This window comes from Monodon monoceros, unplaced genomic scaffold (assembly GCF_005190385.1).
Source record: "Monodon monoceros isolate NGI ecotype Baffin Bay Population unplaced genomic scaffold, NGI_Narwhal_1 Super_Scaffold_2, whole genome shotgun sequence".
NCBI lineage: Eukaryota > Metazoa > Chordata > Mammalia > Artiodactyla > Monodontidae > Monodon > Monodon monoceros.
This window is the reverse complement of record NW_021703776.1, coordinates 47,123,919-47,138,123: the sequence shown is the minus strand read 5'-3', so window position 1 is coordinate 47,138,123 and position 14,205 is coordinate 47,123,919. Positions and strand designations below refer to the sequence as shown.

Below are 14,205 nucleotides of genomic sequence, written 5' to 3'. Positions count from 1 at the left end.
TCTTTCCCATTTTATCCTTATCCTGGTCCCAAGATTATTCTTCTGCAACTGTCACTCTGTTTGTGCAGCGCTTTTGAATAATAGCATATAGTTGATCTACATTTTTTGCCAGTCATAACCCAGGATCTTGTTGACATTGGATACCAGTGTTATTTCTTAAGTACCTACTCTCTACTTTACTCAGGAAAAGTACATTATTGTCTTTGTTAGTTTCCTTCCCCAACCTCCTTGCACATCTGAGTCAAAACAATAACTACTAAAACTACAGTATATTAAGGCTGTATGATATGTCAATTACTGCACTAATCCTTTTACATACGATTTTTTTTTTTTTTTTTTTTTGGTGGTACGCGGGCCTCTCACTGTTGTGGCCTCTCCCATTGCGGAGCACAGGCTCTGGACGCGCAGGCTCAGCGGCCACACGGCTCACGGGCCCTCCGCTCCGCGGCATGTGGGATCTTCCCGGACCGGGGCACGAACCCGTGTCCCCTGCATCGGCAGGCGGACTCTCGACCACTGCGCCACCAGGGAAGCCCTTACATACGATTTTTGCTGATCTTTACAACCAGCATACGTGGTAGTTATAGTAGACCTTCTCTAAACTAAGGATTAATTGTTTCAGGAATTCATAGTTGAAGAAAATTAAGGTTTTATAGAAAACTGTGGTGTGAGGTAAATGAGTGAAAGCATATAAATAAACTTTTGCTGAAATAAAACAATCAAAATGCATTGTAAAGAAAGAGACTATCAATTACACATTTTAAAATTTTGCTGTAATAGGTATAGTATCCTTAATTTACATTTAATATTTTGCATGCTACATACATTTAAATAGGATATCCCTTTCTAACCCCCATCCAGCATCAGGAAAATGGTTGTAAGTTTGTTCTACCTTATTGGTAGTGGTGTGCATTTTAAGGGCAATTTTTTCCCCAACCCATCATCTTTTCTTCAAATACTCATTGCTTTTCTGGTTTTGTAAATTTGGAGTTGTTTACTACCAAGGTCTGGGAATCTATAGCTCAAGCCATCCATCTGTCTTATTCATTCTTAACTTTCACTATGCTTGCAAGATAGGAGGCTAGGCCTGGGTTTACTTTACCTCAGATTTCTTTCTCTCTTTCCAAGGCTCCTTTGCAGAAACTTTCACTCCCAGTCTGCCATCTACTTTCTCCTTCTTTTCTTTTTCTATCTTTCAGTAATTCCTTTCTGTGTTTCTCTACATCACACAAATTTAACAATATTAACAACATAGAGATGAGGAAACAGCAGTCGGGACTTCTTTTAGATTATCAGTAAGTGAAAGCTTTGGGATTGAAATTTAGATCTGAGCGTTCCAAGGTTCACGTTTTTTTTCTTACTGCCACATTTCCTTTCATCCTCTTCACCCTACCCAGAATCATATTTTTCTCAACATTTTATTACCTTCTACTTCAAGGCTAAGCTTAGTATCCAGTTCCTCAATGAAACCATTTAACTGCCATTAGTTGAGCCCAGCTGAACTCTTGGCCTCTGTACCCTTAAATGTAATAGACTGTAGCACATGCATTTGTGTTTGTTTTTCATCATGTTATGTGTATGGTGTATCCCTGGATTCATTGTTAAATCTATCTATCTATCTATCTATCTATCTATCTATCTACATATATAACTGAATCACTTGGCTATACACCTGGAACTAACACAGTATTGTAAATCAACCAGAGTTCAATTTAAAAATGCAAAAAAATTTAAAAAGGAGTATCAAACAATATCTGGTAGCATCAACATTACGTGGGGGTGTAAAATATAAGATCTAGAAGAGGTTCAAGAATTTAAAAAATCGTTAGGCTTGGATAAGCAGATAATTCCTCAAAGAGAAGAGCTGGGCCTTTAGGAGAAGGCTTTTGAGAGGGTAGAGAAGGGATTTTTGGCAAATATTTTGTAAAAGGTACAAAAGCACAAATGTGAACAGTCTTTTCAGGGTATGGCTTATCTTAGAGCTTTTAGTTATGTGAGGATGTTGTTGGATAAAATATGAAAAATGTTGAGATGATATTAGGGATTGATGGTAATGTGATATTTGGTTAGATAAATAAAGGGAGACTTAACAGTGTTTATAGAATAGAAGGCTTAACATTGTTAAGAAGTCAGATGTCCCCATATTTATCTGTAGGTTCAAAGAAATACAATAAAAATCTCAGGAGACTTCTTTTTTTTGGTAGAAATTGACTAGCTGGTTCCAAAATGCATATGGAAACGCAAAGGACCTAGAATAACAATTCCGAAAAAGAATAAAGTTAGAGGACTAACCTTACCTTTCTCAAGACTTACTACAAAACTTCTGTAACCAAGGCCATGTGATATTGGTATAAAAATAGAAACAGAGATCAGTGAAGTAGAATAGAAAGTAAGGAAAGGATTGAGACAGATATAGTCAGGTGATTTTCAATAAAAGTGCCATGATAGGGCTTCCCTGGTGGCGCAGTGGTTGGGAGTCCACCTGCCGATGCGGGGGACGCGGGTTCGTGCCCCGGTTCGGGAGGATCCCGCGTGCCGCGGAGCGGCTGGGCCCGTGGGCCATGGCCGCTGGGCCTGTGTGTCTGGAGCCTGTGCTCCGCGGCAGGAGAGGCCACGGCAGTGAGAGGCCCACGTACCGCAAAAAAAAAAAAGTGCCATGATAATTCAGTGGTAAAATGTACAATCAATAAATAGTCATACAAGAATTAGATATCCAATATTCTGTAATAACCTAAATGGGAAAAGAATTTGAAAAAGAATAGATACAGATTCAGTATATAACTGAATCACTTCACTGTACACCTGAAACTAACACAACATTGTTAATCGACTATACTCCAATATAGAATAAAAATTAAAAAAGAATTAGATATCCATATGGAAAAACAAAAAATCTGAACTACAAACGTTACCTCACCCCATATACAAATTAACTCAAAATTAATCATAGGTCTAGACATAAGAGTTCAAACCATGAAATCTCTAAGAGAATACATAGGTGAAAATCTTTGTGTCCTACCATTAAGTAAAGATTTTTGAGACAGGACTCAAAGCATGGACCATCAAAGAAAAAACTGATAAACTGAACATTATTAAAGTCAAAACTTTTGTTCTTTGAGAGGCACAGTTATGAAATGATAAAAGGAAGCTATATAGACAAGAAGAAAATATTTGTTAAACATTCATGTGAGGACTTGTGTCAAGAATATGAAGAACACTTACAACTGAATAACAAAAAGAAACACAACTCAATTTTAAAAATACAGATGAAAGATTTGAATGGTTATTTTGAAGAGAAAAATATATGAATGGTCAATAGCATATGAAAAAATGGTCAACATCATTCGTCAGTAGAGAATACAGATTAAAACTGCAGTGAGATACCACATCTACTAGAATGGCTAAAGATAAGAATGCTGACAATATAAAATGTTAGCAAGGATGTGGAGAAATGGAACACTCCTACATAGCTTGTGGGAACATAAAATTTTACAGCCACTTAGGAAAACAGTTTGGCAGTTCTTTTAAAGTTTAACGTATACTTAACCTTTCAAGCCAGCAATTCTACTTGTTGGTATTTTCCGAGAAACGAAAATGTATGCCTACATAAAGACTTATATGTGAATGGCAACTTTATTCATAATAGACAAAATTGAAAAACAAATGTCTATCCTGTGCTTTACTCCATAGCTTCTGAGTGAGAATTTTGGAGGAGGTGCAACTTGAGGAATCTTTAATTTTCAAAATTGCTCCATTCTTCCATTGCAGTTAGGCAGTTTGGGAACTAGTGCCCTAGACTATCCTATCCAGCATGGTATGGCCACTGCTAGCTCATACTGTACTTTTGTGCAAGTTTGAAAAATATCTCTCTCCCCTCCTCCCTCCTAGGCACTAATCTACTTTCTGTCTGTAGAGATTTGCTTCTTCTGGACATTTAATGTAAATGTAATCATATAACATGTGATCTTTTGTGATGACTTTTTTCACTAGTATTTTCAAGGTTCATTCATGTTGTAGCACCTATCAAATTTCATTTCATCTTATTGCCAAATAATATTCCATTGAATGCGTATGCCACATTTTGTTTATTCTGGCACCAGTTGATGGATATTTGGATTGTTTTTACTTTTTGGCTATCTTGAATAATGTTGCTTTGAGCATTCACGTACAAATGTTGTGTGGCCATGATTTCATTTCTCTTGAGTATGTAGTTAGGAGTGGAATTTCTGAGTCGTATGGTAACGCTAGGTTTAACCTTTTGGAGAACTGCTGGATGGTTTTCCAAAGCAACTGCGTCATGTTATATTGCTACCAGTAATTTATGTGGGTTACAGTTTCTCCACATCTCATGAAAACTTGTAATCTGTCTTTTTTTTTTAATTGAAGTATAGTTGATTTACAATATTATAGTAGTTTCAGGTGTACAACATAGTGAATCAATATTTTTATAGGTTATGCTCCATTTAAAGTTACAATCTGTCTTTTAAAAAAAATTTTATTTTACCCTGGAGTATAGTTGATTAACAATTTTGTGTTTAGTTTCAGGTACTACCTTTCTTTTGATCATAACCATCTTAGTAGGTGTGAAGAGGGGTCTTATTTTAGTTTTGATTTATATTCCCCTGATGGCTAATGATGTTGAGCACCTTCTTCATATGCTTATTTGCCTTTTGTGAAACTTCTTTGGAGAAATACCTATTCAGATCCTTTGCTCACTTTTTGAAATTGAGGTATAATTGACATATAACATTATATTAGTTTCAGGTGTACAACATAATGATTTGATATTTGTATACACTGTGAAATGATCACCACAATAAGTCTAGTTAACATTCCATCACCAAATGTAGTTACAAAATTTTTTTTCTTTTTTTTTCTTGTGATGAGGACTTTTAAGATCTACTCTCTTGGCAGCTTTCAAATAGGCACTACAATATTATTAACTATAGTCACAATTCTGTACATTACATCCCCATGACGTATTTATTTTATAGCTGGAAGTTTGTATCATTTAACCCCCATCACCCAGTCTGCCCATCCCCTATCCCCTACTCTCTGGCAACCACCAATCTGTTCTCTGTATCTGTGAGCTGGTGGGTTTTCTTGTTTTGTTTGTTTGTTTTGTTTTTTAGATTCCACATGTAAGTGAGATCATATGGTATTGAATATTTTTCTTTGACTTATTTTTAAGTTGGGTTGTTTGTCTTTTTATTATTGGTTTGTAACTGTTCTTTATAATATTCTACATACCAGCCCCATATAAGATATATGATATTTAAAATTTTTCTTCCAATCTATGAGTTACTGCAAATTAAAACCATGATAAATACCATTAGATACCTATTAGAACGGCCAAAATCTAAAATGCTATCAACATGAACGCTGATGAGAATGTGAAGTAAAAGGAGCTCTCATTCGTAATTTTGTGCTGTTATCATTTCAAACTGTACAAATGGCAAATGGCTTCTTAACTGTCTCATGATTTCAGTCTCTCTCTTCACTGTCCTTCTCTTCCTTTACCCCTAATAGAGGAACATATTAGCAGTTCTCAAATATATGAAGGGCTATCATGGAGAAAGGAATTGACTCGTTCTATGTAACTCTGGTAGTAGAAGAACTACACTCTTTTCTTCTAAATTATATTTTGAGTAAGTCCTTCAAAACTCAGTAAGTTTTGGGCTTCCCTGGTGGCGCAGTGGTTGAGAGTCCGCCTGCCGATGCAGTGGACACGGGTTTGTGCCCCAGTCCGGGAAGATCCCACATGCCGCGGAGCGGCTGGGCCCGTGAGCCATGGCCACTGAGCCTGCGCGTCCGGAGCCTGTGCTCCACGAGAGAGGCCACAACAGTGAGAGGCCCACGTACCGCCAAAAAAAAAAAAGTTTGTCAAAACGCAGCACATTTTATAGCATCTTTCTGGCCCCACATGGTATAAACCAAGGTAAATAAAAATCGCTTCTTTAAACCTTCCTCAGCTTTCTCCGCACACTCAAGTTTTGATCTTCATTATGTTCTTTCATATTCTAAAACAGGCTGATACTTTTGGACTAAATTGCTATTCATTCTCTTGAAAAACAGAAATTCATTCCATTACCTTACCTACTCATTTTTTTTTTCTATCGCATTGCTGTTAGCATAGTCTTAATTACTCATTTTAAATTTAACTCATAGTCTGCCTAACCACCTTCTAGAAGCAACCTTCACTCATAGATAGGAAGTTGATAATAATCACCTATCATACACAATTTAGCGACTAACAAATACAATTTTCTACAGCCACATGTACTATTTTTACATATTCTTAAAGTGCAAGAATAAACACGTTCATTAACATGATGCAAAGTTATATTAACTTTGTAACATTTTAACATAAGGAGAGTTGTATATATTAAAAGCTTTATGACCAAGGTTTTGGAAATAACTAAGAATCTTGGAAATCATGTTTTAAGCTGACACTCTATAAAACATAATTACCATTGATATAAAAGTTTGTTACTATTATGATTCAGTTTAGTTGAGCACAATTTTATATTTTTTATGCTTTTTAAACTTTATGTAGGGGTACTTAATTTATCTGATCAGTATTTGTATCAGAATTTTAGGAAGTTCAGATTAATTGGTCTCTTCAGAAAAATACAAACCCACACCTTTACAAAATCATGGAGAAAACATAGATAGGTATTTTAAACCAAAATTATTTAGTTAGTCTTATTTGTCCAAAGACTCACTTTTATTACATGAACTTGGTCTCTTATATGAAAATACTTCTGAGCTTCTAGCAGAATCTCCAAGAAGGATTTTTTTTCTTAAACGTCTAGCACATTTAAACTCTCATTAGATACTAAAATATAAGATTTATGAAAGTGCTTATTATTCTCTATGAACCAATTAGATTATCGCTCCTTTAATTTAAGAGGTTTTATAATTTAGTTTATTAATACCCTTCTAAGTTAGGAACATACTTCATACGCACACAGTGAGATCATGGGTTCTCTCAATTACAGCAGCACAGAGAATTTGTAGCCTCAGTTCTGCAACTTCAGAAACAGGTTAAGTAATCCAAGAAACAAAAAACTCACTAGTCAAGATTCAAAGGGCTTTTTGCTTTCTAGTGTTCATGAATTTTTTTTAATGAAATAGTTTGAGATCACAAATAGACAAATTAAAGGATAGCAACTCAAATTCTTTATCTTCTCTTACATGGGAGATAACAGATCCCCATAATCCCATTAGAAGTCTCAAATGGTCAGATTATGAAATTACACTCCCAGTCATTTCTTCTACCAATGGGGAATTATTTATTGTTGTTGTTGTTGTTGATGTCGCTGTTATCTAGTACAAACTAGGTCCAGAACCAACATGGCCAAGAACCAAGAAAAAAAAAGTCAAAAGTACTGAATTAGAAAAAAACATGATAGCAAAGATAAAGTTCTGTTGCTGCTTTAGACTAACTCTGGGGACAAAACAAAAGTCCGTGAATGCATTTCTGTGGTAACACAATTGAATTAGTTTTGTGAATCCACTCTGGCCTCTTATGGAAACTCCAAAGCTATTACAGGCTAATATTCAGAGTTTAACAGATGACTTTCATAAATATAAAACGTACATGTATCAGACTTTATTCAACTCACTAATTAATGAGAGAACCAGTGAGATGGTAAGTGTGGTTCAAAGAACATTTTAGGAGTAGGTGTTTACATGCAAGTTAATAAAGTAATGTTAGAATAACATTGCTAAGATAGATACAAAGCCAGTTAATATTCTACAGGGAAATAAACCATGACCTATGGGATTATCTTTAATAACAGAAGAAAAGTATCTGATTTTATTTAGGACAAAAGTCTACAAATTAACGTTCTACTTTAGTATGTCTAAGACTTTTAATCAATTTTAAAAACAGTAGATCAATTAAAATACATTCCCCCAAATTATCCTTGGTTGGGCCTGTTTAATAATGTATGTACATGACATTGAAACAACATACTGCCTCTCCTTTGGTTTTTATTTCCAAGCTTTAAATAACTTTTCTTAATACATAGCAACAGCATGTGATATATACAACATCTGCTCAAGATAATTATAGGAGCAATTAATTTTTATTGATGGGAAGAATCAATATGATAAAGATTCAGTTTTTCCCAAACTAATCTTAGAAATCAGTATAATTTTATTAAAACTCCAAAAAATGTTTTTAGAGAATTTGGCAAGTAAATCCAAAACAAACTATGAAAAGAAAAAGCCCAAGAAGAGCTCAGAAAATTTTGAAGACAATGAACTAGGTAAAGGGAATTACCCTATGAATTACCCTATGAAACAATGTAAGTGTGCAAAAATAGACAGTCAAGTAGAAACTACATTGATGCACATTTGAAACCTGACGGGGCAGTACTGCAACTCAGTGGATAAAAAGTGGACTATTAAATGTTGTTAACCCAATTGTTTATATACTTGGAAAAAATAAGAAGATTGTTAACACATATCATAATAAAAAATTATTTACAGGTGGATAACTAAAAATGCAGAAAAGCAAAATCTAAGACCTTTAAAAGAAAATATAGAATGTTTTTATAACCTTGAGGCAGAAAGGGATTCCTTAAACAAAACACAAAAACTACCTAATATAAAGCCAAAATTAAAAATATGATTATATTTTTAAAAACTGTTCTTCTTAAAACCACCATTTCCCTCAAAAATGTGAAAAGATGACCTACAGATTGGGCCAAAGATATTTGCAACATATTTAATTAAGGAAGTGTTAGTATACAAGATAAAGACATCTTATATAAATCTATGAGAAAAAACACTCAACAAAAATTGGTAAAAGGTTCTAACAGTTTTCAGAAGGGGACATTATGACTCATAAACTTACGAAAAAACATTGAACCGCACTATAATCGGGGAAATGCAATTAAAATCACATGATACCTTTTTACAATTATAAGTTTGGTGGTATTTAAAGGGTCTGAATATACCAAGTATTGGTGAGGGTGTGGAGAGACTCAGAACCTCTCTACAGTGCTGTTGGGAATTTGCACTGGTATAAGCATTTTGAACTGAAATGTGTCCGTTTGCCAAAGTTGAAAATGCCTGTGTTCTTTGACTCAGAAATTCTGTTTCTAGCTATATATCCTGGAGAAACTCACACATGTACGTAAGGAGACATATGAAATTAGTTATTACATCAGTATTCATAATAGCTAAAATTCAAAACAATACAGTGCCCATCTGCAAAATAATGGATGAGTATATTTTAGAATATTCATGAAAGATAATACTATATGCTTGTTAAAATGAACTAGCTAGGTTATCACTTATCGACTTCTGAATTAAGTTGGCTTCCTATTTAGACCTACCAGAACAGAGAATAAAAATACTGCCAATCCAAAAAATAAATTAATTAATTTAATTAAATTAAGTAAAATAAAATGAACTAGCTAGAATTGTATTTATAACCATGGATAAATCTCATATATAATGTTGAGTGAAGAAAACTAAATTGTAGAAAGAGAGGTATATTTCATAACGTTTGAAAACTGCAGATGTACACATATTGTGCCTCTTCATGTGTATGTATTATTTATATTTCAAAGCATCAGTAGAAAGGCTAAGCATCAAAATTAATGATAGTTACTTCTGTAGAAGCAGAGAAGGGAATAGAATTGAAGACAAATAATAAAGGGGCTTTGGCTTTTTTGTAATATTGTTTTTAGAAAAAGGTCTGACTCAAATATTGCAGTGCCGGGATTTGATAAAGTTGGGTGTTGGGTACATGAGTGTTTATTATCTAATTCCCTCTGCATTTCTCCATGATTGAAATACTTCATTTTGAGGAATAAAAAATGGTATATATAAAACATGTATATAACTTTAAAGGCATTATATGATAAACTACAATAATACTATATATAGCTCCTAGACATAAATAAATATACATACACACGCACATACACTCATGTATGTGCGTGTGTGTGTGTATATGTGCATTTATATACATGTGTATATCTATCTACCTATATAGATACACTTATGAGCCTTACACATACACTTAACAAGCATTACATAATTCAAGTATACAACTTGAATTGGAAGGATTCCCTGCAATTCCTGGTGATATTTTTCCTTGGGGAGGAGAGGTGGGATGAGGGTTAGGTATGAGGCCCAAAGGGTATTTCAGTTGGCTCTGTTATGTTTTATGTGATTTATTATGGGCTAAAATATGGTTTAAATATGTCATCCATTAGCAGTTATCAATTCTTTGTGATAGGAGTATGGATGTTGGATAAACGGAATCTCTCCACTTATTGCTTATTTCTGTTTTTCAAAATAATTTTTAAAAAACATTAAGCTTTTGACTAAGATCTGGAACTTGGAGACAAATTTTGAATCAATAAGAGTATCTTGAAAATCAATTTTGTCAACTCATTTATTGGGAATGGTAATATATTATCGGAAAAACTAATTGTGGGTAATTTTTTCCCTCTTCCCAAAGAATACAAGTCAATGACCAGATTGTGGAAGTGGATGGAATCAGCTTGGTGGGTGTCACACAGAATTTTGCAGCAACAGTTCTCAGAAACACCAAGGGCAATGTCAGGTATGTGGCTTGAGATGTACAATTGGGTTACTTGATATTTTGTTGAATTTTAGTTTTCTCTCTAACTGTACCTATAATTACAGGAAGAATTTTATCTAAATACTAAAAACTTGCCTTTAGTTTAAAATTTTTCCTTCTTTATTGTAATTAGTTCATAAATGTAATTTAAAACTAAAAATTATAGTATTCTAGAAAGACACAAAGATATGAAGTGTACAGTGTGAATCAATATGGTTAATTACCAAGCTATGTTAGTTTGTCTTATTGCTAACATAGCAGTAATTTCTAGGAAGATAGAATTTCTCAATAAATATGAATTTAGACTCCAAATCCTTTCAATAAAACCAGTTATACAGTAAATCGAAATTGAAATGATGATACATATATCCAATGATACATGTTACTAGACAAGCAGGCTGAATGATAAATCATTAACCTTAAAAGGTTAATAAATGCATTTTCAAATCTCTTTATTGTTTTAAAGAATCAGGAAGGACTAATCTTTGGTAAACTATAACTTTTCCAACTTAATAGGACAGAGGGTACATTATTTTGGACCTTAAATTTATATCCAACCCTGGGGTCCTGAAATTTGTAGCTTGGAAAACAGATAAAGTAGTCCTGAGCCAACTAAGGTCAAGGTTTGAAATCCATTTTATTTGGTCACAGGGTACTTATTTTTTAATATAGTATTGCTTATGCCTTATACTTTTCCATAAATCCTATAAAGGAACACATAAGAGGACATTATTTACTGTGTGTAGTTATGAAAGTGTTTTAGTGTTACCATCATCAAAATGAAACTGCCAAATATTCTGAAAATATCGATTAGTTAATATTGCTATAAAGAGAGTAACATTAAGATTTTATTGCAGCATATATATATATATATATTTTTTTTTTTTTTTTTTTTTTGCGGTACGCAGGCCTCTCACTGTTGTGGCCTCTCCCTTTGCGGAGCACAGGCTCCGGATGCCCAGGTTCAGAGGCCATGGCTCACGGGCCTAGCCGCTCCACGGCACATGGGATCTTCCCGGACCGGGGCATGAACCCGTGTGCCCTGCATCGTCAGGTAGACTCTCAACCACCGCGCCACCAGGGAAGCCCTATTGCAGCATATTTTATGTTGCACAAGCATGGGTTTAGGTTTTATAATTTAGACTTTTTCAATTGGAAAACATCCTTTAACAATGAAAGGAGTGTTTAAAGAATACAACCTAAATGACTTCTGTGGATGCTATTTTAATGCTTCAAGAATACCCGTCATCCTAAGAAAAGTATGTAAAATAATTGGAAAGAGTGCAGGGAAAACTGTCTGATGTACTCTCAGAGCTGCACGGGTGAGCCCCTCAGTAAATGTGATTGTCTCTGCAGAATTGCTGTCTGTTCTTGAGACAGCACTTCTCTGTGTCAGTGAAGAACTTGGTTTTGAAGCTGCTCATTACACTCTGCAGTGAATTTTAAAGTGAAATAAAGTAAGAAATATGTTCAACTTATAAGAACATTTCTCATTTGGAAAAAAGTTTGTAGTTACATGAACTCATAGCCATCCCTTTCTTTCTCTTCATAATTTTGTGCTCATTTCAAGCCTTGTACAGATGGCGAATGGCTTAACTGTTTCATGATTTCAGTCTCTTTCTTTAATCTGTCCTTCTCATCCTTATCCCTAATGGAAGAACATAATAGCAGTTTTTAGGGCTATCATGGAAAAAGGAATCGACTCATTCTACATAACTCTAGTAGTAGAACTAAGACCTGTGGGTGGAAATAATAATTCTGCATTCGTTATGTCCCTCTCTTCTTTAGAAACCTTCAGTGGCCCTCCATTCTGTGCAGAATCTAAGTTCTTATCCTGGTATTAAAAGTCTTTCATCCCCAGTCTTATCTCTTACCTCTCCCTATATTCATGCGCTAGTACAGTCTTACTAATGTAGTCATCATCCTTCAAACATGACTTGTGAATTATTGTTTTTGTGCCTTTCTATCATTCTTTCTGTTTAAAATACTGTCTTCTGGTTACAACCTACTTATCTTGAGGAACATATTTTAGCTCCTTTGCCCTTCAAGAAATCCTCCTTGATCCCCCTATCCCCTAGTGATTTCTTCATCCTGGTAACATTCATCATTCATACCACTTTTTTGACCTTGAGGTTACAGAACACTCCACTTTAATTTTTTAAAGGCATACATTTAATTTCCTCATTCACTTTGCAAAAATCTTTATATCAAAATGGGACCCTAGGGCTTCCCTGGTGGCGCAGTGGTTGAGAGTCTGCCTGCCGATGCAGGGGACACGGGTTCGTGCCCCGGTCCGGGAGGATCCCACATGCCGCGAAGCGGAGGGCCCGTGAGCCATGGCCGCTGAGCCTGCGCGTCCGGAGCCTGTGCTCCGCAACGGGAGAGGCCACAGCAGTGAGAAGCCTGCATACTGCAAAAAAAAAAAAAAAAAAACAAGATCCAAAAACTAGACCCATATTTTTAATGAATCATTTTAAACTGAGGGTTTAAAACATGTATGGTTCTATATTTTTTATTTATTGGTGAGCTAGCTATCACATTTAGTGCTTACTAAAATTTATTTTTTAAAAGGGATATGTGAAAAATCACTAAATTTAGTTTGAATTTTTCTAACTACTAAGCACAGATCTGGAAGGAATGTATGAAACTCATGGCTTTAAAGAGCCAGGAAGGGGAAAGATAAGAAACGAATAGTGTTAAGGAAATCGAAGCTGAGATTTGGATATGATTATATTTTAAGTACTGGAGATAGATTTTTAAATTTATTTCCTGGAAATGCATATGAAATTGGTGCCAGCATTTGGATATAAATCAAAATCACACAATGAAGTTCTTTTGACTTCACCCACACTTACAGAGAATCACTTTTTATCTGACCATAGTCTGCTTCATTTTATTAAACTTTGAATTGTTACACCTGAATTTGTGAACTAATAGTACTAATGAAAACCTCCTTGGTGTGCCATTTTTGACACACCAGAGAAATTATAAGACAAGTATTTTAATATGATAACTTCCAAGGGCATATGTGTTTTTCAACCCTACATCTTTTATATGAGTTAAAGCATATTAGTCCACTGTGAGTAAGTGGTTCAGCTCAAACCAGGCTATATTCCTGGGGCATTAGAAGCCCAGGCCTGGCTGAAAGCATTGGAAAACCATTATTATTTCCTCAATTTTACTGATATCATTTAAAACTAAGTAATCATAGTGAGATCTTGGTGAGTACTATGCTAACCATGTTAATTCCTTTAAGTAATTGATTAGGGAAAGGACTTACAGGACTCAAATAGTTTATACTCAGAAATGATATATCACAACAACAGCAGGAGAAAGATAAGCATTGAAGGAGTGGGCATGGAGGAATCAGACAGTCTTCGTTATCATCCCTCCACTGGGTTTCACAGGACTTGTTGATCTCCAGATTTTAAACCACCATGGGCATGGGCGTGGTACCAAGAAGCCCAAGTCTTTGTGTGGTACGGGACTCTCATAGTGTTGAGATTTCAGTTTCCCCCAAATCTGCAGATTAAAGCACAATCACAATGAAAATCTCAGCAGGCTTTTTTGGGGAAAGTAACATTTTTTTTACAAAG

General features: G+C 34.9%; 1 protein-coding gene across 4 annotated transcripts in view; it reads left to right on the top strand.

Annotated features, from left to right (window-relative positions):
• The window catches only part of PPP1R9A (protein phosphatase 1 regulatory subunit 9A), a 317,021-nt gene that overhangs the window by 188,528 nt on the left and 114,288 nt on the right, over positions 1-14,205 (top strand). For all 4 annotated transcript variants that reach the window (XM_029233109.1, XM_029233106.1, XM_029233108.1 and 1 more), the window contains exon 5: positions 10,487-10,591. In XM_029233109.1, the coding sequence (XP_029088942.1) occupies positions 10,487-10,591 (105 nt within the window). The remainder of the gene's footprint in view (positions 1-10,486; positions 10,592-14,205) is intronic.